At 41.7% G+C, this 22,458-nt stretch overlaps 2 protein-coding genes across 5 annotated transcripts in view; one reads left to right on the top strand and one right to left on the bottom strand.

Moving 5' to 3' along the window:
* Window positions 1-1,875: 1,875 nt before the first annotated feature.
* Window positions 1,876-18,327, bottom strand: OIP5 (Opa interacting protein 5). Its single transcript, XM_041731878.1, has 5 exons — window positions 18,000-18,327; window positions 17,681-17,747; window positions 12,992-13,114; window positions 7,882-7,963; window positions 1,876-2,468 (listed from the first exon to the last, which is right to left on the bottom strand). The coding sequence occupies exons 1-5, from the start codon at window positions 18,325-18,327 to the stop codon at window positions 2,373-2,375; spliced, it is 696 nt and encodes a 231-aa protein (XP_041587812.1). The 3' UTR covers window positions 1,876-2,372.
* Window positions 18,161-22,458, top strand: part of NUSAP1 (nucleolar and spindle associated protein 1) — a 39,730-nt gene continuing 35,432 nt past the window's right edge. For all 4 annotated transcript variants that reach the window (XM_041740470.1, XM_041740466.1, XM_041740463.1 and 1 more), the window contains exon 1: window positions 18,161-18,795. In XM_041740470.1, the coding sequence (XP_041596404.1) occupies window positions 18,691-18,795 (105 nt within the window). In that variant the 5' untranslated portion in view covers window positions 18,161-18,690. The remainder of the gene's footprint in view (window positions 18,796-22,458) is intronic.

Here is a 22,458-nt window from a genome sequence, read left to right as displayed (position 1 = left end):
GCTGAAGGGAGATGCTTAACCAACTGAGCCACCCAGGCACCCCAAAACCAGCCCTAGTTTTAATTCCTATTTTGCACCCCAAAACCAGCCCTAGTTTTAATCCCTATTTTACAAGAAGTGTTGAAGTAAATTCTTCATGTTCATGGCTAGTATGATCCAAAACACAATGTGAATAGAAATAATTTGGCTCTAGAGCTTCCCAGCATGCTATCCTATGCCTCTCAAAGATGGAAAGGGAAGTGTACTTTGCACCCTTTATTTTCTATTTATATCTGCAATTTTTTTTTTCTAGAGTAAGCATTACTGTAATTTGTATTTAGGGGGAAAATATCTAAAGCCAGCCAGCTTAATTTGATGTTAAGTTTAAACATTTACTTTTTTTTTTTTTTTTTTTTTTTTAGATTTGAGAGAGAGCATGCCAGAGAAAGCATGAGCAGCGGGGAGAGGGAAAAGCAGGCTCCCAGCAGAGCCGGAGATGGGGCTCAGTCCCAGGACCCTGAGATCATGACCTGAGCCAAAGGCACATGTCAAGCATGTAATTTTCTATTGAACACTCTGCCAAATCAGCAAGTCCAGAGGTTACGAAAAATAGCTACATAAGAACATACCCACACACAAAAAAATCCCAAGATGATTTAATATAGTATTGATTTATTAGGTCCATTCTTTAGAAAATATGAGTTTTTCTAGTACTTTTTTCTTTTTAAGATTTTATTATTTATTTATTCATGATAGACACAGAAACAGAGACATAGGCAGAGGGAGAAGCAGGCTCCCTATAGGGAACCCAATGCAGGACTCGATCCCAGGACCCTGAGATCACCCGAGTCGAAGGGAGACACTTAACCACTGAGCCACTCAGGTTCCCTCTGATACTATTTGTTGCCAAAGATTTCACCCTTATTTATGGAATCAAATTTTGCAACTCAAAAGCATAGAGCAAATCAGAATTTTCTTGTTTAAAATATTTTTAAAGGGAAATGGCTTTATGCAATATAAAGTAGAAAGAATGGAAAGAACTTTAAAAATGGCTGCCAGCTACATCTGAACCAAGTCAACTTTTCTAGACACCACCACTTGGCTGTTTCTTGTCTGGATTGGGCTCTTGCCAGCACCTCAGTAGTCTGCTTGCTTTTCTGCCCCTATAAACCCCTTCTCCACAAGACAACCATAGCAAGGTTCTACAAAAGTGAAACCAAGGCTTCCATTGTTCTTGGGATAAAAACAAACATCCAGGGGGCATCTGAATGGCTCAGCAGAGGAGCATCTGCCTTCAGCTCAGGGTGTGATCTGGGGGGTCCCAGATGGAGTCCTGCATCCAGCTCCACATAGGGAGCCTGCTTCTCCCTCTGCCTATCTCTGTGTCTCTCATGAATAAATCGATAAAATCTTAAACAACAACATCATCCAATAAGTCCTTGTACCCTCTGGTTTCTGGCCACTAGTTCACCTCCTGCAGGCCTTCTTTTAAGGGCCTCTCCACGGGTCCTCCTCCATTCCCTAATTAACTCCTAGTCTTTCAGACCACTGCTGAAATCCCACTTCCTCAGAGCAGCCTTTCCAACCCCAGGAGTCCGGTAGCTGCTTCATGTGCTGGTAGCTCTAGGTCTCTTTTCTTCAAAACCTTTACTATAGTAATAATTTCACATGTATTAATGTGGTTGTTTGAACGTCCACCTCTAATGAGATTAAAAGCTCTGTGCAGGTAGAGAGTGGCTCTTTTTGCTTACCTTTTATCCCCAAAGTTAGTAGACTTTTATTAAATGAATGATATGACAAGGTACTGAGTGTAAGTGGTATAAAGCAAAATATGAAAAAACAGCATTTTGGTGAATGCTTTATCATTTCTCTCATTATTACCTGGGTAGGCTCAGTTTAGAAATGAAAAGAGAAAGATAAATTGTATATTTTCCAGTTAACTTACTGAATATTACCTACAGAGTATGTTTGTACCTATATTGCATGTAAGAAAAAAAATGTTTTCTGTCTTCATCATCACAACTGCTCCATGTAGGAATAAAGTAGTCAACATGAAATACAACTCTGTTTTCATAACAGCCGTGCATCTTTATATCAGACCATTTGCAGGACACTGCCTCTTAACCTACATTTGCAGTAAAATATGTATTCAGAAACAAACATTTATGAAATTGGTAAGCTAAAATAAGTTCTTAAGGCAAATAGCTATGAAACCTGGGTAGGGGTTTCCTTTGTTTCTCATTTTCTAGGCAAAGCTTCACAAATCATTTGGAAAATCAGCCTCAAGGTGAGAATAGAGTTCACATCTCTTGTTAGCCAATCTTTCTTCCTTGAGAACTCCTGTTGATGAAGACAGCAATAAGACCTGAACCTAGTTAAGCTTTAATCCTGGATCAGTTTTCTGGCTTGGGCTGGTCAGGAGTTCCTTCCTTCAGAATCTTCATCAGTGAATATAAACGAGTATGTGTTAACATTATCTTCTCTTTCAGCTGGAAGAAAAATAAATCGGTATCAGGGCATCTTGAGCTTAATACTTATTTTGATGATTTTAGAAGCCACTTCAAATTTAAACCAGTGGTTGATAGCTGGTAATGTCTCAACACATTATATAAATATGCTTGTCCTCTTTCTTTTCTTTCTTTCTTTCTTTCTTTCTTTCTTTCCTTTCTTTCTTTCTTTTTGGATTTTATTTATTTATTAGAGAGAGAGAGAGGCAGAAACACAGGCAGAGGGAGAAGCAGGCTCCATGCGGGGAGCCCGACGTGGGACTCAATCCCTGGTCTCCAGGATCACGCCCTGGGCTGAAGGCGGCACTAAACCGCTAAGCCACCAGGGCTGCCCTATTTCTGAAAGAACTTTATGCAACAAACCTCAAGTGCCCAGTAAGATCCTCAGATACAAAGTTTCATGTGAAAAAAGACCAGCCACTGCTGAGCATCACTGCTTCTCCTCCTCCCTCCTTCCTACCCCTTATCACCACGTTTAAGTGCCAAATATTGGGAAGGAAGGAAGACAAGAAGAAGGTGGGGTAAGAAAGCTTGTGGAGAAGAGCCTCAACTACTCTTCCTCTCCTTTTCTAGGGGCAAGAATCTAACTTTTTTTTTTCTTTGTTCACAGTAACAAATGCCTGTCTTCAAAAGTAGCTCTAGTTGTTGGGTTAGGTACTTGTGTTTGTGGTAATTAGGTTATTTTTGACAAGTTCTTTCACCTAAGAATAGCTATATCAGGAACCAAACTTAATGGTATTATTCAGCTTAGTAAATAAAGTTATCATGGAATACAGAATTATGGATAACAACCTTCTGTTGAAGACGGGTTAACAACACCATCAACAACAAACCATAATTTGAACATAATTTGCACCATCCATAAAATCTGCTTTATATTATCATTTAAGACACAAGAATAATCCAAATTCATTAGGAAATGCTGCTTAGGGATGCCTGAGTGGCTCAGCAGTTGAGCTTCTGCCTTTGGTTCAGGGCATGATCCTAGAGTTCTGGCATTGAGTCCCACACGACTCCCAGCATTGAGCCTGCATCTCTCTCTGCTTAAGTCTCTGCCTCTCTCTCTCTCATGAATAAATAAAATCTTAAAAAAAAAAAAAAGCTGCTTAAATTAAAGAAGTAACTCTAGAGCCTCCCCCCCCCACTTTTTTTTTTTTTAAGATTTTATTTATTTATTCATCAGAGACAGAGAGAGAGAGAGAGAGAGAGAGAGAGAGAGGCAGAGACAGTCAGAGGGAGAAGCCAGCTCCAAGCAGGGAGCCCAATGTGGGACTCGATACTGGGACCCGGGGACCACACCCTGAACCAAAGGCAGACGCTCAACTGCTGAGCCACCCTGGCATCCCTAGAGCCTCCCAGTCTAATTGCAGTACCATTGGATGTGGTGAATCATTTTTCTGTTGCCTTCAAGATTGCTTACTCTCCTCATTTTTACTATGATGTATTGGGGTATTATCTCTTCTGTGTTTATCCTATGTGGACTTATTGAGGTTTTGGATATGTAAATTCAGGTTTTTCATCAAATTTGGGGATTTTTCTACTATTATTTCTTTGAATATCTTTTCTACTTCTCTGTACTTCATTTGGTATTTATTCTCTTTACCAAAAAATGTTTAGGTATGCCTGATGGTGTCCAAGAGGTCTCTTCAGTTCACTTTCCTGCATTTTTCCCCTTCAGTCTCATCAATTTGTCTTCAATTTGCTGATTCTTTCTTTGGGCAGCTCAAATCTGTTCTTGGGGCCCTCTAGTGAGTTTGTAATTTTAGTTATTGTACCTTTTTTTGTTGTTGTTATTGTACTTTTCAACTCCAGGATTTCCAACCTATTTCTAACTCTTTGGGGATATCCTCTATTTGATGAGATATTGTCATCATACCTTCCTTGACTTCTTTAAGCAGTTTCCTTTAGTTTTTTGGACATTTATAGTGGCTGCTTCAAAGGCTTTGTCTGCTAAGTCTAACATCTGGGCCCTTTCCTAGGCAGTTTTAGATGCCTGCTTTTTATCCTATTTATAAGTTATACTTTCTTCTTTGAGTGTTTTCTCGTTTTTTTTTTTTGTTGCAAACTGGACATCTTATTTTTTTTTAAGTTTTTTTTTTTTTTTTCAGATTTTTTTCAGTAATCTCCACACCCAACATGGGGCTCGAGCTCACAAGCCAGAGATCAACAGTCACACACTCCACCAACTGAGCCAGCCAAGGTGCCCCACAAACTGGACATTTTAAGTAATATAGCCAACTGTGGATACTAAACACCCACTCTTCAGCTTCTTATTGTCCTTTATTTATCTGTTTTAGTGAGCTGGCTAGACTATTTCACTGCTATCTACTTCCCCCACTGTAGGAGACCATGCTGCCAGTCCACAGAGAACAAAGCCTTGGGCAGGTGCGGTCACCTAGAGGACAGTGGGTTCAGCAAGCTGTCTTTCAATGTTGCCTTGGCCAATGTCAGGCTGTCAGCCTCTGCTGGCATCATACCCCAGCCTTCCCTAGTTCCTGGGCTGATTGCTCTCCAGGTTTTGACAATGCCCTGGGACATAAATTGTTCATCAGTCTAATCCAATTAAATTCAGGCCCCACCTTTGTAGGTTAGTCTTTTAAAAGACTGGTAGCCAGTCTTTTTGTTGTTGTTCTGAACCCAGGGGGGCTCTTCTTAGCTGTGTATTCTCTGATTCTGTCTGGTAAACTTCTAACTAATCTATGGTTTAGCTTGTTGCTCTCATGGAACTACCAGCTTCCTCTTAATTGCTTACCTCAAAATGTCCGTTTTGCGCTGTACTCTTAGACTTGAATGTCCCCAAGCTTTGTTTCAAGTAAAGTCAGTTCCCTTGAGTGGTAGGGGAGGGGGGCACTTTGGAGTTCTGTTTTTACAATCTGCCTCTTAGCCCAGCTCCTCCCAAGCTAGGGGCCAGTGTCTCTTGGAATGACACCCTTACTTTACAAGCAGAGTGCTGGGTATAGATGCCACTTCTCATCTTCTTGGCTTACCTCGGCCAGTGTGAGACCTCTGCTCTACATGCAAGCTGGGGCAAGAGTGAATGGGTTCCTAATACTTAGCTTGCTGTGCCTTTGATAGAACCTGTACCTACAAATGGCCATTTTTGACTGGAATAGAGCTTTTGATGAGAATTACTGATGCCTGCCACTCCCGGAAGATATCACAGCCCTCTACTGAGAGCTAGGGCAAAAAGGATCCCTGTGTTCTTGGCTACAGCAGACCAGATAGAGCCTCCTGCCCTCTCTCTAAGGTAGAGAGGTATGATAGGGAGTGAGCAGGCTGTGGCACAAATACCACAGGCTTTCACTGTTCTTAATGAGGTTAAATATGTTCTTTTTTTTTTTTAAGATTTTATTTATTTATTCATGAGACACACACACAGAGACAGAGAGAGAGAGAGAGAGAGAGAGAATGAGAGAGAGGCAGAGACACAGGCAGAGGGAGAAGCAGGCTCGATGTGGGATTGATGTGGGACTCGATCCCGGACCCCAGAATCACGCCCTGGGCTGAAGGCGGTGCTAAACTGCTGAGCTACCTGGGCTGCCCTAAATACATTTTCTAAAGTAAGTATCTCTTCATTTGCTTTATTCCTTGAAGAACATTTCCTACAGACTTAAAATGGTTGGGGTTTTTTGTAATTTTATTCAGTTATGGAAGTTTTGCTGGGGGTGGGGGAAGGAGGTCCATGGAGCTCCTCTGGCTGCCATTCCAGAAGTTATCTCCCACAGGAGTGAAAAGTTACTGACCCCTCTCATCAACTTTGTTGCTTAGAGCAAAGGTTAGCTAACTGTGACTGCCCATTTATATCGTTTTGCTGCAACACAGCCACACCCACTTGTTTATAATACTGTCTGTGGCTGCTTCTGCACTACAATAGTACAGTTGAGCACTTGAGAATGGTCACAAAGCTTAAAATATTTGTCATCTGGTCCATTATAGAAAAAGTTGCCAACACCTTGCTTAGAGCATGGTTTCATAAGCTTAGTTAGCTATGCAAAACAACACCCTCAAAAATCACTCTTTCCTTGTCCTAAAAGATACTTAAACTTAAGAAAAAAAAAAAAAAACACCACCGGTTACAAAATGTATAATTAGCAAGGAGTAATATATTAACAATACTAAAAACAAAATGAACGATAAATTCTCAGGTTGGTTTTCTGAGCTTAAGTACAGTTATAGCCAAATTTCCACTCAGAATGCATCAGTAAGCTACCCAAAGTTGCTTTTTTCAACTTCAAAACCATCAACAGCTAGAAAACTCATTTAAATAAGAATTCCTAATGATTGTTTCACCACTCTTTCCTGAGACATCTAAACAAGAAGTGCTATGGAAAGGACAGATCTGGGGCACCAAGTTGGCTCCTTTGGAGGAGCCTGTGACTCCTGATTTGGGGTTATAAATTCAAGCCCCACGCTGAGTGCCAATTATTTAAAAATAAAATCTTTAGGGGCACCTGGGTGGCTCAGTGGTTGAGCATCTGCCTTTGGCTCAGGTCGTGATCCCAGGATCCTGGGATCAAGTACCATTTCCAGCTCCCCGCAAGGAGTCGGCTCCCTTCTGCCTATGTCTCTCTGCCTCTCTCTCTCCGTGTCTCTCATGAATAAATATATAAAATCTTTTCTTTAAAATTTAAAAGTAAAAATAAAATCTTTAAAAAAGAGAGAGAGAGAGAGAGAGAGAGAGAGAGAGGACAGATCTATGAAAGGTGCAATATCCATTCCCAGCAGAGGAGAGTAGTATAGGAAATACAGGATCTAAGCAGCTTTCTTCCTACTCCTGAACTGGACCTTACAATATTTGGCTTTGTGTCACAAATTCAATAAGAAATGCCAAACCAGGTATAAAGGATTATTGGAGTATTACACCATGTCATCACCACCAAATTCACTGGAATAAACTGCCAGGAGTTGTCTATACAGGCATACCTCATTTTATTGTGCTTTGCTTCATCACAAAGATCCATGTTTTCTATAAGCTGAAGGTTTGTGGCAACCTTGTGGGAGAAAGTCTATTGGCATCGTTTTTCCAACAGCATTTGCTCACTTCATGGCTCTGTCACATTTTGGCAACTCTCAGAATATTTCAAACTTTTCAATATTATTATATTTGTTAGAGTGATCACTAATCAACAATTACAACTTCCTGAAAGCTCAGACGATGGTCAGCATTTTTAGCAATGAAGTATTTTTTAATTAAGGTATGTACATTATTTTAGACACTTAAGTAGACTACAGTATAGTGTAAACATAACTTTTATATATGGTGGGAAACCAAAATAATAATTTGACTTGTTTTTATTACGGTATTTGTTTTATTGAAGTGGTCTGGAACTGAACCCACAATATCTCTGAGGTATGCCTATATTAAAGGAAACATACAACCACCATGAAATTTTACCTCTGCAACCTTTTCTGGTAGAGACAAGTTGTCAATATCCATCTCAGATGCATTTACTATGGCTTTTGTTTTTAAGAGATAGCTGGATAGAAAATATACAGAGAAAATATTAGTATCAGTTAAGATGATCAATGAACCAAACTTGTCCTCTAAAGCAACGTCAGGCAAAGACAACCTTCTTACAGATTTGTTTCAACATTTGTATTGCATTTTGTAGGAAAAACAAATTCTCAGTTAAGAAATCATTAGAGACCGTCTCATTCCCTTGCCAGCCGGGAATACATAAGACAAAATTATAAAAAATAAAAAAAAATAAAAAAAAAAAAAGACAAAATTATCCCACAACAAACTAAACACAAAAACAAGGGTCCTATGAATAACTAAACTGTATAGCAGCTAGAAGAAAAGTAATCATATGGTAACAAACACTGTTGTTTGCCTACCTAGTAGCCATTCCTAACTTCTTTCTTGCAACAGAACCCAGATTTTGTTTAGGACAGGAGTATGCTCAATCCCAGGAGATGAATCATAACTGTTCTAAACCAAGTGTGGCAATCTTATTCCCTCCTGACACATATCTGCTTTCCTACCTTAAGGCAATCATGTTACATAGTTCTGGCCAATAATAAGGACATTTCTGATGATAAAATAGAGACCATTTCCTGTGTTCCCACTTTCCATATCCGCTTCCTTCTGGTTGGAGATGCTATTGTCCATGGATACAATGCTTATGATTGCAGCAGCAGCCAAGAGAAAAAGACCGAGAGAACCAGAGATGCTGATCCAGAGCCCAATTGTGGCTGAGCCACTAGAAGACTCCTGGAGCGGCCAATCACTCCACCCCTTACTTATTGAAGCCACTGTCAGTAAGGTTTTCTTCTTCTTCTTTTTTTTTTAAAGGTTTTATTTATTTATTCATGAGACACACAGAGGCAGAGACACAGGCAGGGAGAGAAGCAGGCTCCATGCAGGGAGCCAGACATGGGACTCGATCCTGGGACTCCAGGATCACGCCCTAGGCCAAAGGCAGGCGCTAAATCGCTGAGCCACCCAGAGATTCCCAAGAAACTCTTAATCATAGGTAACAAACTAAGGGTTGCTGGAGAGGAGGGGAGTGGGGGGATGGGGTACCCAGCCACCCAGGTGTCCCAGGTTTTCTTTTACCGGCAAACAAATTCATTCTGATTAACAAAGATAGATTATCTTCCCAGACTCATGCTACCTATACTTTCCTAATTGCTACTTAATCAAAAAGAATATACGAACCTTAGGGTCTCAACTCCTCATTTTTAAAGATTAAGAAATTACTTAAAATCCTATTATACTTTAAAAATGTACATTAAAAATTTTTTTTGTTATGAAAAACTTAACTTCCCTAAGCAAAAATTCAATTACAGCTCAGCTGGAACAAGTACTTAGAACTGTTTTTAAAGAGGATTTGAGGGTAGCCCGGGTGGCTCAGCAGTTTAGCGCCAACTTCAGCCCAGGGCATGATCCTGGAGTCCCGAGATCGAGTCCCACACTGGACTCCCTGCATGGAGCCTGCTTCTCCCTGTGCTGGTGTCTCTCTCTCTCTCTCTCTCTCTCTCTCTCTCTTTCTCTGTGTTTCTCATGAATAAATAAAATCTTAAAAAAATAAAGAGGATTTGAGGTTACTAATAACACACATTTAGAAATACTTTTCCCTAATAAGACAAAATCAGAGAGGGAGAGAAACCATAAGAAACTTTTTTTTTTTTAAGATTTTATTTATTTATTCATGAAAGACACAGAGGAGAGAGAGGCAGAGACACAGGCAGAGGGAGAAGCAGGCTCCGTACAGGGAGCCCAACGTGGGACTCGATCCCAGGACTCCAGGATCACGCCATGGGCCAAAGGCAGGCAGTAAACCACTGAGCCAGCCAGGGATTCCCCTCTTTTTTTTTTTTTATAAGGATTTTATTTATTTATTCATGAAAGACACACAGAGAGGCAGAGACACAGGCAGAGGGAGAAGCAGGCTCTATGCAGGGTGCCTGACGTGGGACTTGATCCCGGGACTCCGGGATCACGCCCTGGGTCAAAGACAGGCGCTAAATCACTGAGCCACCCAGAGATTCCCAAGAAACTCTTTTTTTTTTTTTTTAATTTTTTTTATTATTACTTATTTACGATAGTCACAGAGAGAGAGAGAGGGGGGGGGGGGGCAGAGACACAGGCAGAGGGAGAGCAGGCTCCATGCACCCGGAGCCCAACGTGGGATTCGATCCCGGGTCTCCAGGATCGTGCCCTGGGCCAAAGGCAGGCGCCAAACCACTGCGCCACCCAGGGATCCCCCCAAGAAACTCTTAATCATAGGTAACAAACTAAGGGTTGCTGGAGAAGAGGGGAGTGGGGGGATGGGGTAACTGGGTGATGGATGCAACTGATGAACCACTAAATTCTACCCCTGAAACCAATAATACATTATGTTAATTGAATTTAAATTAAAAATAAACTTTATATTTCAAAAACAAAAAATATTTTTCCCCTCTTTAAACTTAATTCTAGAAATTAAGAAAAAATTAGAAATTGATAAATTATCAATCTCATTCAAGTACATTTCCTGTTGAAAATCTGCAGTGAAAGAAAAAATTGCAGTGAAGAACAAAGAGTATACCTAAAACACTTTGAACAACCTTATGAATGAAAAAGGACCATTGTTATTTATGAGTTTTATTATTTAGTCATATATAGCTCAGCTAGAAACACTGATCTAAGCACATTAGAGAAAATGTTTAATGAAACAAAAATGAGCTTTGGAGTTAAGACACAGATGAAAATCTTAGCTCTCCACCTGAGTGCCAGTTTTCTCATATAAAGGACTCAGTGAGGGACACCTGGGTGGCTCAGCGGTTGGGTGCCTGCCTTTGGCTCAGGTTGTGGTCGTGGGATCCAGGATTGAGTCCCACATCGGGCTCCCTGCATGGAGCCTGCTTCTTCTCTGCCTGTGTCTCTGCCCCTCTCTCTGTCTGTGTCTCTCATGAATAAATAAATAAAATCTTAAAAAAAAAAAAAGGACTCAGTGAGGTAAGAATAATGCTTGGCAGAAACTAGGTCATCAATCCCTGTTTTTGTTTTTTTTTTGTTTTTAATGGTCAAGTAAAAACTATGATAGATGTTTCAGTTTGTTATAAAAAAGAAAAAAGCAAAAAAAAAAAAAAAAAAAAAAAAAAAAAGCTGGGGATCCATGGGTGGCTTAGCGGTTTAGCGCCTGCCTTCGGCCCAGGGTGTGATCCTGAAGTCCTGGGATCGAGTCCCACATCGGGCTCCCTGCATGGAGCCTGCTTCTCCCTCTGCCTGTGTCTCTGCCCCTCTCTCTGTGTGTGTGGCTCTAATGAATAAATAAAATCTTTAAAATATAAAAAAATAAATAACAAAAAAGCTCAAGTGACAGTAGTATTAGGAAGATAAATATCCCAGTACTACATAAGAAGGAACAAGAAGTACAGTGCATTATCTATTAGGCCACGTCATTATTTTTTACTTTTTTGGGGTATCTATCTGCTTTATTCTTTTCTGCAGACAAGATTTCACTGCATATACATGCATAATACAGAAAAAAGCTACCTTAAACCTAGAGCTTTCATTTCCCAACTTCAGCACCAGTACCATCTACAAGTGACCAGTGTCTCTGGGTCCTTATTTCAATTTTTTTTTTTTAATTTATTTATGATAGTCACAGAGAGAGAGAGAGAGAGGCAGAGACACAGGCAGAGGGAGAAGCAGGCTCCATGCACCAGGAGCCCAATGTGGGATTCGATCCCGGGTCTCCAGGATTGCGCCCTGGGCCAAAGGCAAGCGCCAAACCACTGCGCCACCCAGGGATCCCTCTGGGTCCTTATTTCAAATTCCTAGAGTAGAAAGCCTAACTAGCTTAGCTTAGGTCAAGTATTCATTCTTGATCCCATCACCTGGGAGTAGTATCACACATGATAAAAAACATGGCCATAAGGTCCCACTCTATGGGGAAAAAAAATAGGGGCTGGTCACAAGCCCAGTAAGTATCTATTACAATATTATTTTGCAAAAACCTACGTTCCACAAATTTCTGTAACAAAAGAACATCCTCTCATTTATCCCATGGTATGCTTATTAAAACATCTAAGACATCTAAAATGAGCATAATGTCATGAACTGTATTTTGGCCCAACTGACTTCTTTTTGAGTAATAGTGCCTTGCTGTAGCACTTTTTTGGTACAAGTATTCTGCCTTTTCTAGAAGCTCTTTTAAAATGTATTTGAGGGGGATCCCTGGGTGGCGCAGCGGTTTAGCGCCTGCCTTTAGCCCAGGGCGCGATCCTGGAGACCCGGGATCGAATCCCATGTCGGGCTCCCGGTGCATGGAGCCTGCTTCTCCCTCTGCCTATGTCTCTGCCTCTCTCTCTCTCTCCCTCTCTCTGTGACTATCATAAATAAATAAAAAAAATAAAAAATAAAAAAAATAAAATGTATTTGAGGGCAGCCCAGGTGGCTCAGCGGTTTAGTGCCACCTTCAGCTCAGGGCCTGATCCTGGAGACCTGGGATCGAGTCCCATGTCAGGGAGCCTGCTTCTCCCTCTGCCTGTGTCTCTGTCTCTGTCTCTCTCTCTCTCTCCCTCTGTGTGTCTCATGAATAAATAAATTAAAAATATTTTTTAAAAAAATTCTTATAAATGAATGAATGAATGAATGAAGGGACGCCTGGGTGGCTCAGCAGTTTAGCGCCTGCCTTCGGCCCAGGGTGTGATCCTGGAGTCCTGGGATCGAGTCCTACTCAGGCTCCCTGCATGGAGCCTGCTTCTTCCTCTGCCTGTGTCTCTGCCTCTCTCTCTCTCTCTCTGTGTATCCCATGAATAAATAAATAAAATCTTTAAAAAATAAAAATAAAATGTATTTGATAGGGATGCCTAGGTGACTCAGCAGTTGAGAGTTTGCCTTCGGCTCAGGGTATAAACCTGGGGTCTGGGATCAGAGTTCCACATCGGGCTCCTTGTGTGGAGTTTGCTTTTCCCTCTGCCTATGTCTCTGCCTCTCTCACTCTCTCTCTGTCTCTCGTGCATAGATTTTTTTTAAAAAATGTATTTGATAAAGAATATCTAAGTCTACTCACCATACCATTTCATCACTGGAAAGGCAAAAGTGACCTCTCAAGGCAGCCAGAGCAGCATGGGTAGAATACAAATGGAAACCAATGGGAACACCACAGGAATTACAGAATAAAAGGTTGTAAGTGCTGGAATGAAAAATAGAATGTGGGTATGAAAATCAGAGAAGAAATATAAAATAACCAGTCTCTGAAACCAGTTCTCCTAAAAACTGCACTTTAATAGGACTGAAACCAAAGAAATGGCATCATATTCAAGAAAGGTTAACTCAGCCTTCAATATAATTACATCCTAGATTCTTATGGATGTCCAACTGTCACAGTATAATCCACATTTGAAAAGCAGAAAAAGAGCTAACTAATCATATTAACATTTAAACATAAAAAACTACACATGACCATATAAATTAGCTACCATTAAACCACTTTCTAAATTGAGAAAAATAATCAAGTTGGGGTTTACTAAACAATTTATTGGGCAGCCCCAGTGGCCTAGTGGTTTAGTACCACCTCCAGCCCGGGGTGTGATCCTAGAGACTGGGGATCAAGTCCCACATCAGGCTCCCTGCATGGAGCCTGCTTCTTTCTCCCTCTGCCTGTGTCTCCGCCTCTCTCTCTCTCTCTCTCTCTCTGTGTCTGTCATGAATAAATCAATAAAAAACCTTTTAAAAAAAATTATTAATAGAACACAAATCAGAATTTTTCTCTTGCATATGTAAAAAAAAAAAAAAAAATCCAGACAAAATGTCAAAAGAGAAAAAAGAAAAGAAATCCTATTACTCTAGCACGTCATCTATTTCCTTTCCTTTTTTTTTTTTTTTTTTTTAAGATTTTATTTATTTATTCATGAGAGACACACACACACAGAGAGAGAGAGGCAGAGCCACAGGTAGAGGGAGAAGCAGGCTCCATGCAGGGAGCCTGACATGGGACTCGATCCCAGGGCTCCAGGATCAGGCCGAGGGCTGAAGCCTGCACTAAACCACTGAGCCATCTGGGCTGCCCAATTTCCTTTTCTTTTATCTGAAAGATACTAGATGAGGAAATAGGTAATGATTCTAGTTACACCACTTGGGTAAGTCACTCACCATATTTGCTGGTACATAAGACATATCCAAATACTGCAGAGAAATATTTTAAGAAAAAAATAACTATGTTTCATCAGGCATGTATTGAAAACTATATGTATGTATGTATGTATGTATTCATTCATTCTCTGTCCCCAATATGGGGTTCAAACTCATGACCCTGAGATCAAGAATTGCATGCTCTTCCAACTGAGTCAGCCAGGCACCTCTGAAAACAATTTTTTTTTTGAAAACAATTTTAAAGTGGTTTGGTAAGGGAAAAAATTATTTGTATAAATATAATACACTATACAGAAAAACTGCACTAAACAGTATAAAAATCACATGACCACAAAGAAAAATATTTCTTGTCAATGGATATAAAAAAACCCCCAAGCAACACAACATCTCAAATTCATTGGTAAATTAAGTCCTATTCCACACATGTAGAACTGTATTTTTGTGAATATGGTAACCAAAAAGCAAGCCATGAAATAAAGTTGCATTAATTTGAATGAATTCCTATGTAGGAATAATGGTATCAGACAAAGCACAGTACCTACAGAAAAATGTCTGATAGATACTAATATATGGCACAGGACAAAATGTGAAAAAAAAATTCCAAAATTCTGCCTATGTGTACAATATAAAATATTTCAATGAATATTAGTCTAATGGGTCACAATTCCTTCAAAAATGAAGATTTGCATTACCACACCAGGTAAAGAACTATGACTAGCTGAGTGTTTGCTAAAGGCATAAGGCATACAGATGGGTAGTGGAAGAAGGTAGTTATAAATATCAGCTCTGGGGGATCCCTGGGTGGCGCAGTGGTTTAGCGCCTGCCGTTGGCCCAGGGCGCGATCCTGGAGACCCGGGATCGAGTCCCACGTCGGGCTCCCGGTGCATGGAGCCTGCTTCTCCCTCTGCCTATGTCTCTGCCTCTCTCTCTATCATAAATAAAAAAAAAAAAATTTAAAAAAAAAATATCAGCTCTGACCAGGTGACCGGTTACAGAAATGAGGACTCTAACTGTCATGAGTATTTCTTCCTTGCTTTGTTATGAGTAGGTCTGCGTGTTGGTTTATCTCTGTTCTTCGCTTATTCCCTTACTATACAAATAAGATCATACTATATCATTCTATTTAAGTATTATTGATTTTAGGAACACCTGGGTAGCTCAGCAGTTGAGCATCTGCCTTCAGCTCAGACGTGATCCCAGCTCCGGGGATCAAAATCGAGTCCCACATCGGGCTCCCTGCAAGGAGCCCGCTCCTCCCTCTGCCTATGTCTCTGCCCCTCTCTCTGTGTCTTTCATAAATAATAAAATCTTTAAAAAAATTTTTTAAGTACTATTGATTTTGTATCACAGTATTTAAGTTATGAGAGATCAAGGAGAAATGTAAACATTAAGGACTTTATTTCCTCTTCTAGAGAAGGGGTTAGTGTGTTTTCGGTTGTATGTAGGATAGTTGTAACATGTTAGACAGAATTATGACCTTGTTATTGTCTTTTTTTTTAAGATTTTATTTATTTATTCACCACACACACACACACACACACACACACACACACAGAGGTAGAGACACAGGCAGGGGGAGAAGCAGGCTCCATGCAGGGAGCCTGATGTGGGACTCGATCCCAGGTCTCCAGGATCAGGCCCTGGGCCGAATACGGCGCCAAACCACTGAGCCACCTGGGCTGCCCTTGTTAGTGTCTTTATTTGGAGATTAAGTTATAATTTTAGGAGATACATGTGGGTGCCAGGTTAACAAGTGATGGTTACATTTTATGTGTCCACTTGACTAGGCCACATGGTACCCACTCTGAATGTTTGAGAGGGTTTTTGAATGAGATTAATATTTGAATCAGTACACTAAGGAAAGCAGTTTCCCCATTTGAGTGACCTTCAGCTAATTAACTGAATGTCTGAATAGAACAAAAAGGGTGAGAGTAAGGGGAAACTCCTCTTGACTAATTGCTTTAAGCTAAGCCATTTTTTACTCCCTGCCTTTGAACTTGAACTGAAATGTAGGCTCTTCTCTGGTCTAGAGCCTTCTGGCTTTTGGATTGGAACTTACAATTTTGGCTCTCCCAAAGACTTGGACCAGGTCTAAACCACTGACTCTCCTGTGTTTCTAGCTTACCAAATACAGCTCTTGGGACTTCTCACCCTCCATAATCACTTGAACCATTTCCTGATAATACATCTCTTCCTGCCAAATCCCATGGCTCTCCTAATTCTAAAAGTACACAAACACATGAGAATTTCCCTCCAGTGTTTTACAAACTATCTAGATTAGTACTGTCCAACAGAGACATAATGAGAGTCACATAAGTAATTTAAAATTTTCTATTAGTCTTATTAAAAATAAATTCAAAAGCAACATGTGAAATTAGTTTTCATACATTTCATACTACCCAATATATCAAAAATATCATTTCACCATATAAATATTTATTTTATTATTTTTTTAAAGATTTTATTTATTCATGAGAGACAGAGCGAGAGGCAGAGACACGGGCAGAGGGAGAAGCAGGCTCCATGCAGGGAGCCCGATGTAGGACTCGATCCCAGGACTCCAGGATCATGCCCTGAGCCAAAGGCAGACGCTTTAATCGCTGAGCCACCCAGGCGTCCCATAAATATTTTTAAACTGTTAATTTTTTGTATCAAGTTTCAAAATCCAGTGTGTATTTTGCACTCACAGTATTTCTCAATTCAGGATGGCCATATTTTAAGTGCTCAACAGCTATATGTGGCTAATGGTTACAGTATTTGACAGCATGTGTCTAGATGCATTATCCTATTCTACGAAAGATATTTGGAGAGCTCCTGAGTCTGGCCCCAAATGACCCAATTCCAAGCAAGCCACCACTCTTTTTCACCCTATACCCTTTGGGTGGAAAGAGGACACTCTGGCATGGATACTAAAAGTAAAGCAACTAAAAATTCCTGTACCTTATTTAACCCTAAAACTGAACAGAACTGTAGTCAGAATGTTCTGCTGTTAAGCCAACACTCAAAATTGAGGAGCCTTGTAATACTATATTCATTGAATATTTTATGGTCACTTGGGAGATCAAAGCACAGACTAAATGCAAAGTTTACCCGCAGTATTCAAGTACATAACATTCAACTTGTGTTCTTCCCCAGGTTTCCTGGATTCCAAAAGAATTAGTCCTACCATGGCTTATTACAAACTCCAGGTAAAATGCAAATTTAAAAGCCCTAGTTATTTCAAAGGATTGTATTTTATAATGATTCTCACTACACAGCAAAAGGTACTTTTCTCCCTTTTCCCATACTAGACACAACTTTCTTAGCCTTACTTCATTTGCACAAGCCACTAGAGATGTGGCCCTCAGAAAGATCTTAAAATCTACACACAAACACAACCTTTCCATTTCATTAATACATCAAGTTCCTACAAGTCTCAAACAGGTAAAAGAAACATCCTTCAAACAGCGTAAGGACTGAATAAAGTTTTCCTCTAGCGCAAATAAGAACTATTTTCCCCTTCTACATGTCGGTTCTAGGCTTACTCAGTCAGTTCTAGGCTTACTCAGTCTAGGCTTACTCAGTCTTACTGAGGGACTAGAAACCGATCGAGACCTCAGTACATACCTGCCTTTGAGCAAACCTTCAATGCCAACTAGGAAGGGAGCGTCCAAAACCACGTTATTTGTGACTCCTAAGAAGACAAACAGGGGTCAGATGGAGTACCTGTGAAGCCTTGAAAGGGAAAACCTACCCGCTACAGGTAGACTCATCGTGGCCACAAAAATCATGAAAAGTTGCCACCACCCCTGCCAGGCAATGGGGTTAATTTCCTTCCAAATCTTCACCCTGCAGTTTTCACCACCCGCCCTGGACCATCCCGTGAGAGAGAGGGAACCCCCGCTCTGGCCCTCCTCCACCTCCCTCAGGCTCTGCCCCCACTCACTGGAGAAGACCACGGCTCCGAGGGACCGCGACAGGTCCCAGGCGAGGTGCACAGAGTCAGCGAGCACGGCGTGGCACTGTGCGCATTGGAACACGGCGCACCTCTCGGGCTGCAGCCACGACGGCAGCCGCGGGCCGGATGGCAGCTTCTCCGCACCCAGGCCCGCGGGGCCAAGCGGCGAGGACCCGTTCACTACCTGCGTGTCCCACTCCATAGAAGTCGTACAAGAAGATTCGTCAGTTGTCTTCTTAGCGCGGTCACAAAAGTCACCCCGCGGAAGCTTTGCAGATCGCAAACGGGGCGGCCGCGACCGCGGCCGAGCGGCCATTTTCCCGCAGCCCGCGCCTCCGCTTCAAACACACACCTGGCCCCGCCCAAGCACAATTCCTGCATCCTCATTGGACGTCGTGAGCCGGGCGCTCTGTCCCGCCCCACTGCCTGGACACGCCCTTCGGCGCCAAAGCGTTGTTGGGGGGTGGGGGGGAAACATGCGTCTGATGGGTGGAGCATCGTTGTTTCTATTGGTCAGCGCCAGGAAACCCCGCCTTCACAGCATTTTTAACCAATAGGAGTGCAGTATTTTCAATTTAAACTCTCTATAAAGCTCGGTTTGGCCAACGCTCTCCGTGGCGCCTGAGTTTTGAACTGCTTTGTTGTGTGTGGGGTACGCGTCGTCTGCGTAGTCGCCTGGATGCAGCTCGCCGTGGCCATACCCTCCCTTGAGGAGCTTGACTCCTTCAAGTACAGCGACCTGCAGAACTTGGCCAAGAGTCTCGGCCTCCGGGCTAACCTGAGGGTACGAAGCGGGTAACGGGCGGGGCACTAAGGGCGGCCTCCGGGAGACCTGGTGGGAAAGGACTGAACGCGAGCCCGCTCCGCCCCGGGCGGACTGAGCTAGCTGTCCCTCCAGCTACGCAAAACGGAGAGGGGGCCATAGTATCCACCTTATTTTGAGGCTGACTTTTCTGGGGGATCACATAGGCCTTGACTTAAAAAAGGTTTGTTTGATTTGGCTTTATTAGAAGTACTCCGGAGTTAATCCAGGAAATGCAGGCTCAGGGATGCTGTGTCTAATTCAGGTCGTTAGGCGGTCGCGGAAATCATTGTCTTGGCTTTGGGAAAAATCGAAACAGCAACAATTCTGTGAATTGTAAATGAGCCCCAAACCCCTTAATACTCAATTGGAGGACCTGGAAGAAAGGATGACTTTTTTAGAGGACCACCACGTGGAGAAGTTTTTATAACGCAGCCCTGACCTAGAATTGATCGTTATTTTGTTATTGCCATTGTGCTAGTGTTCTGTTTCAGAACTGATAAGGCCTTTGACTCCGACGCTGCAAAACGTTGAGGGGAAAATGTGGGGATGCAATTTGGAATTGGGGGCCTATATGTTCTTTAGTGGAGTTTTCCCACAGAATACTTACGGGTACTCTGGAGGTGTGCTCTGCAGGGCGTGGTATGTACACTGCGTGAATGCCTAAATCAGGCATTACAAATGTTTTTAAGAGATTTAAAAAAAACTAATCAGTGCCCAGGTACCTGTTAGGGCTTAATAGTAAAGGAGTGTCTTTGGAGGTAAGATTTTATTTATTCCTGAGAGACGCAGAGACCTAGGCAGAGGGAGAAGCAGGCCCCCTGTGGGGAGCCTGATGCGGGACTGGATCCCAGGACCCCCATCACCACCTGAGCCAAAGGCGGACGATCAAGCACTGAGCTACCCAGCTGCTCCTGAGCTGTAGTTTTTTTTAATGGCATCCCCAATACTACTTCATAAACAAAGCCTTAATTCCTTAGGTTAGTTCCCTTAAGCTTTTTGTAGTCTGGCTGGAATCTTATTCAAGACAGCTTAGCATCCAACCTGTACACCTGGTCCTTAGTCTTCTTTTGCTAATTTTGACCCTTTGGCCTCGAATTCCCTTCTCTCTCTCTTCTTTATTTGCATTAATAATTTCCAGCTGCTCTTCAGAATCTACTACCAGAAGTATCCGTGCCTTGGCACTTCATCTCCTCTTCAGTCCCTTGGTCACAGGCCCACCATCCCTGTAATCCCAGGAACACCGTGTGCTTTTTTTTTTTTTTTTTTTTTTTTAAGATTTTTAAAATTTATTCATGAGAGACACAGAGGCAGAGACACAGGCAGAGGGAAAAGCAGGCTCCATGCAGGGAGCCTGATGTGGGACTCCATCCCAGGTCTCCAGGATCATGCCCTGGGCTGAAGGTGGCGCTAAACTGCTGAGCCACCCGGGCTGCCCCACTATATGCTTTTAAAGCAGTTTAATTTCAGATACTCTCTTTGAGCACTTGTAGGCTTTCTCCTTGCACTCTGGTTATTTGTGTATTGTGTTATCCTCTCCACTAAAAGTTAAGTTCCTTGAACAAGAATCTTATCCATGCTCCTTGGAAGGTCTTTACAACACTAAGCGCAGTATATCTTATATAGGAGATGCTGAATAATTATTTTCAGCTTGTTGGCAGTGCTAGAATAATGCTCCAGACAGTGGCAGGAGAGTTACAGTGGAGGCTTCCTAAGTTCAGAGCTCTGGATTACATTAAGGCCTCAATTACCGTTTGGGTTTCTGAAGAGTTACTGCAAGTAAGATCTTTTTCTTTTCTTTTCTTTTCTTTTCTTTTTTTAAAAAAGATTTTATTTATTCATGAGAGACACAGGGAGAGAGAGGGGGGCAGAGACACAGGCAGAGGGAGAAGCAGGCTCCATGCAGGGAGCTTGACGCGGGACTCTATCCCGGGTCTCCAGGATCACACCCTGGGCTGAAGGCGGCGCTAAACCGCTGAGATCTGCCCTTGAGATCTTTTTCTAAAAGTCCCTCTTGTAGTTCTCTTCAGTACCTGATCTGGGTTAGCCAATTATCACCTGTTTTCATCGAGTGGAATAGTAAAATATTTCTGGTCACTATAGACCCCATTACCTATCTAACACACAGTACCTGGCACACAGTGGATGTTAATAAATATTATTGAGAGGTACTATTTCCCGTGGTTGACCATATAAGGCATTATTATAAGCAACTATATAGAAAGACCCATTTGAGACAATTGAAGAAAATTAAACTTGGACTAGTTATCAAATTAATGTATAAAAAAAAACCAAATTAATGTATATTTAATTTTGTTAGGTATAATAAGGTACTGTGGTTATGTCCCTCTCCTTCCCCTCCCTAACCAGCTGACCCTGCCTATAGAAAATCCCCTAACTTTGTTGAATGGATTTAAATTTATGACCATAGGGCAGCCCGGTGGCTCAGCGGCTTAGCACCGCCTTCAGCCCAGGGTGTGGTCCTGGAGTCCCAGGATCGAGTCTCATGTCGGGCTCCCTGCATGGAGCCTGCTTCTCCCTCTGCCTGTGTCTCTGCCTCTCTCTCTCTCTCTCTCTGTGTCTCTCACGAATAAATAAATTTAAAAAATAATAAATAAATAAATGAATAAATAACCATAAATTGTAAAATGGGCATTTGATTCTCCTATGCTTCCTTGGTAGTCATTAACCTTCCCATTTTTGAGGACAATTATTTACTATCTTCTCACCTCAGATTGGCTCCCTTTCCCCTTGATGACTTTTCCTCATAGTTTATGGAAAAATGGATACAGTCAGCTGAGCATTTGCACATCTTTCCACCATCAAACCCTCAGGCCATCCCATACCTGTCCCCTTGTACTCTACCTTTGCCTAAAGGCAGCCTTGCTGTTTGTGCTGGGGATCCTTGTCCCACCTCTAGGGCTACATACCTGCAATTAGCTCCTCTCCCACATCAGTTTCTCCCATTCAACTGCATGCAATTAGGCCTTAATAGCCTTTAAGAAAAAAAATAAAAACCTCTTCCCTGACCATTTGTCTTTCATTTACTGCTCAATTTCTTTTTTCTTTTCTACTGAAATTGCTCTTACCTAATTATTTTAGGTGTCTGACACCTAAAATAAAATCCAGACTCTTGCCAATGTAATGTGAGAAATTTGGTTTGCTCCTGATTTGGAGGGAAATTTTTAAAAAAGAAAACAGTTAAAATTTGACACAATTGAGGAAATTTGATTTGGGGCTACGTATCAGAGGATATTAGGAAATTAATATTTTTCCTAGGTATGATAACACATTAGAGGTTATATAGGAGAACAGCCCCTTATTTTTAGGTGTGGCTGATGTATTTAGTGGGAAAATATCGTGATGACTGGAATTTATTTTCAAAGAGATTGGCAAGAAATACATATTATATAGATGAGGCAAATATGAGACCATATTAGTGATTGCTGAATCTAGGTGTGGAGGACAAGAGTGTTTATTGTACTGTTTCACTTCTTCTGTGGACTTGACGTTTTTGTAATAAAAAGTTATTAGGAAGAAACTCACATGTTGTTGTGGCCTGTACCCCTCTACTTGACCCAGCCTCTGGTTCCTTCTGGCCTCTCTGCTCTGGTTCACCCCAATGTTCACCATGCTCACGACACT

Source organism: Vulpes lagopus, chromosome 2 (genome assembly GCF_018345385.1).
Source record: "Vulpes lagopus strain Blue_001 chromosome 2, ASM1834538v1, whole genome shotgun sequence".
NCBI classification, from domain to species: domain Eukaryota; kingdom Metazoa; phylum Chordata; class Mammalia; order Carnivora; family Canidae; genus Vulpes; species Vulpes lagopus.
Note: the sequence above shows the minus strand (reverse complement) of the source record. Positions and strands in the feature narration are given on the sequence as shown.

What these genes read in the sequence shown, in the direction of transcription:
- OIP5 (XM_041731878.1), bottom strand. Translation starts at nt 18,327, where the DNA reads ATGGCCGCTCGGCCGCGGTCGCGGCCGCCCCGTTTGCGATCTGCAAAG. An exon ending in CGGAGCCGTGGTCTTCTCCA is followed by an intron (nt 17,748 to 17,999) that starts GTGAGTGGGGGC and finishes TTGTCTTCTTAG; the next exon opens with GAGTCACAAATAACGTGGTT. An exon ending in TCCAGTGATGAAATGGTATG is followed by an intron (nt 7,964 to 12,991) that starts GTGAGTAGACTT and finishes TTTTCTATCCAG; the next exon opens with CTATCTCTTAAAAACAAAAG.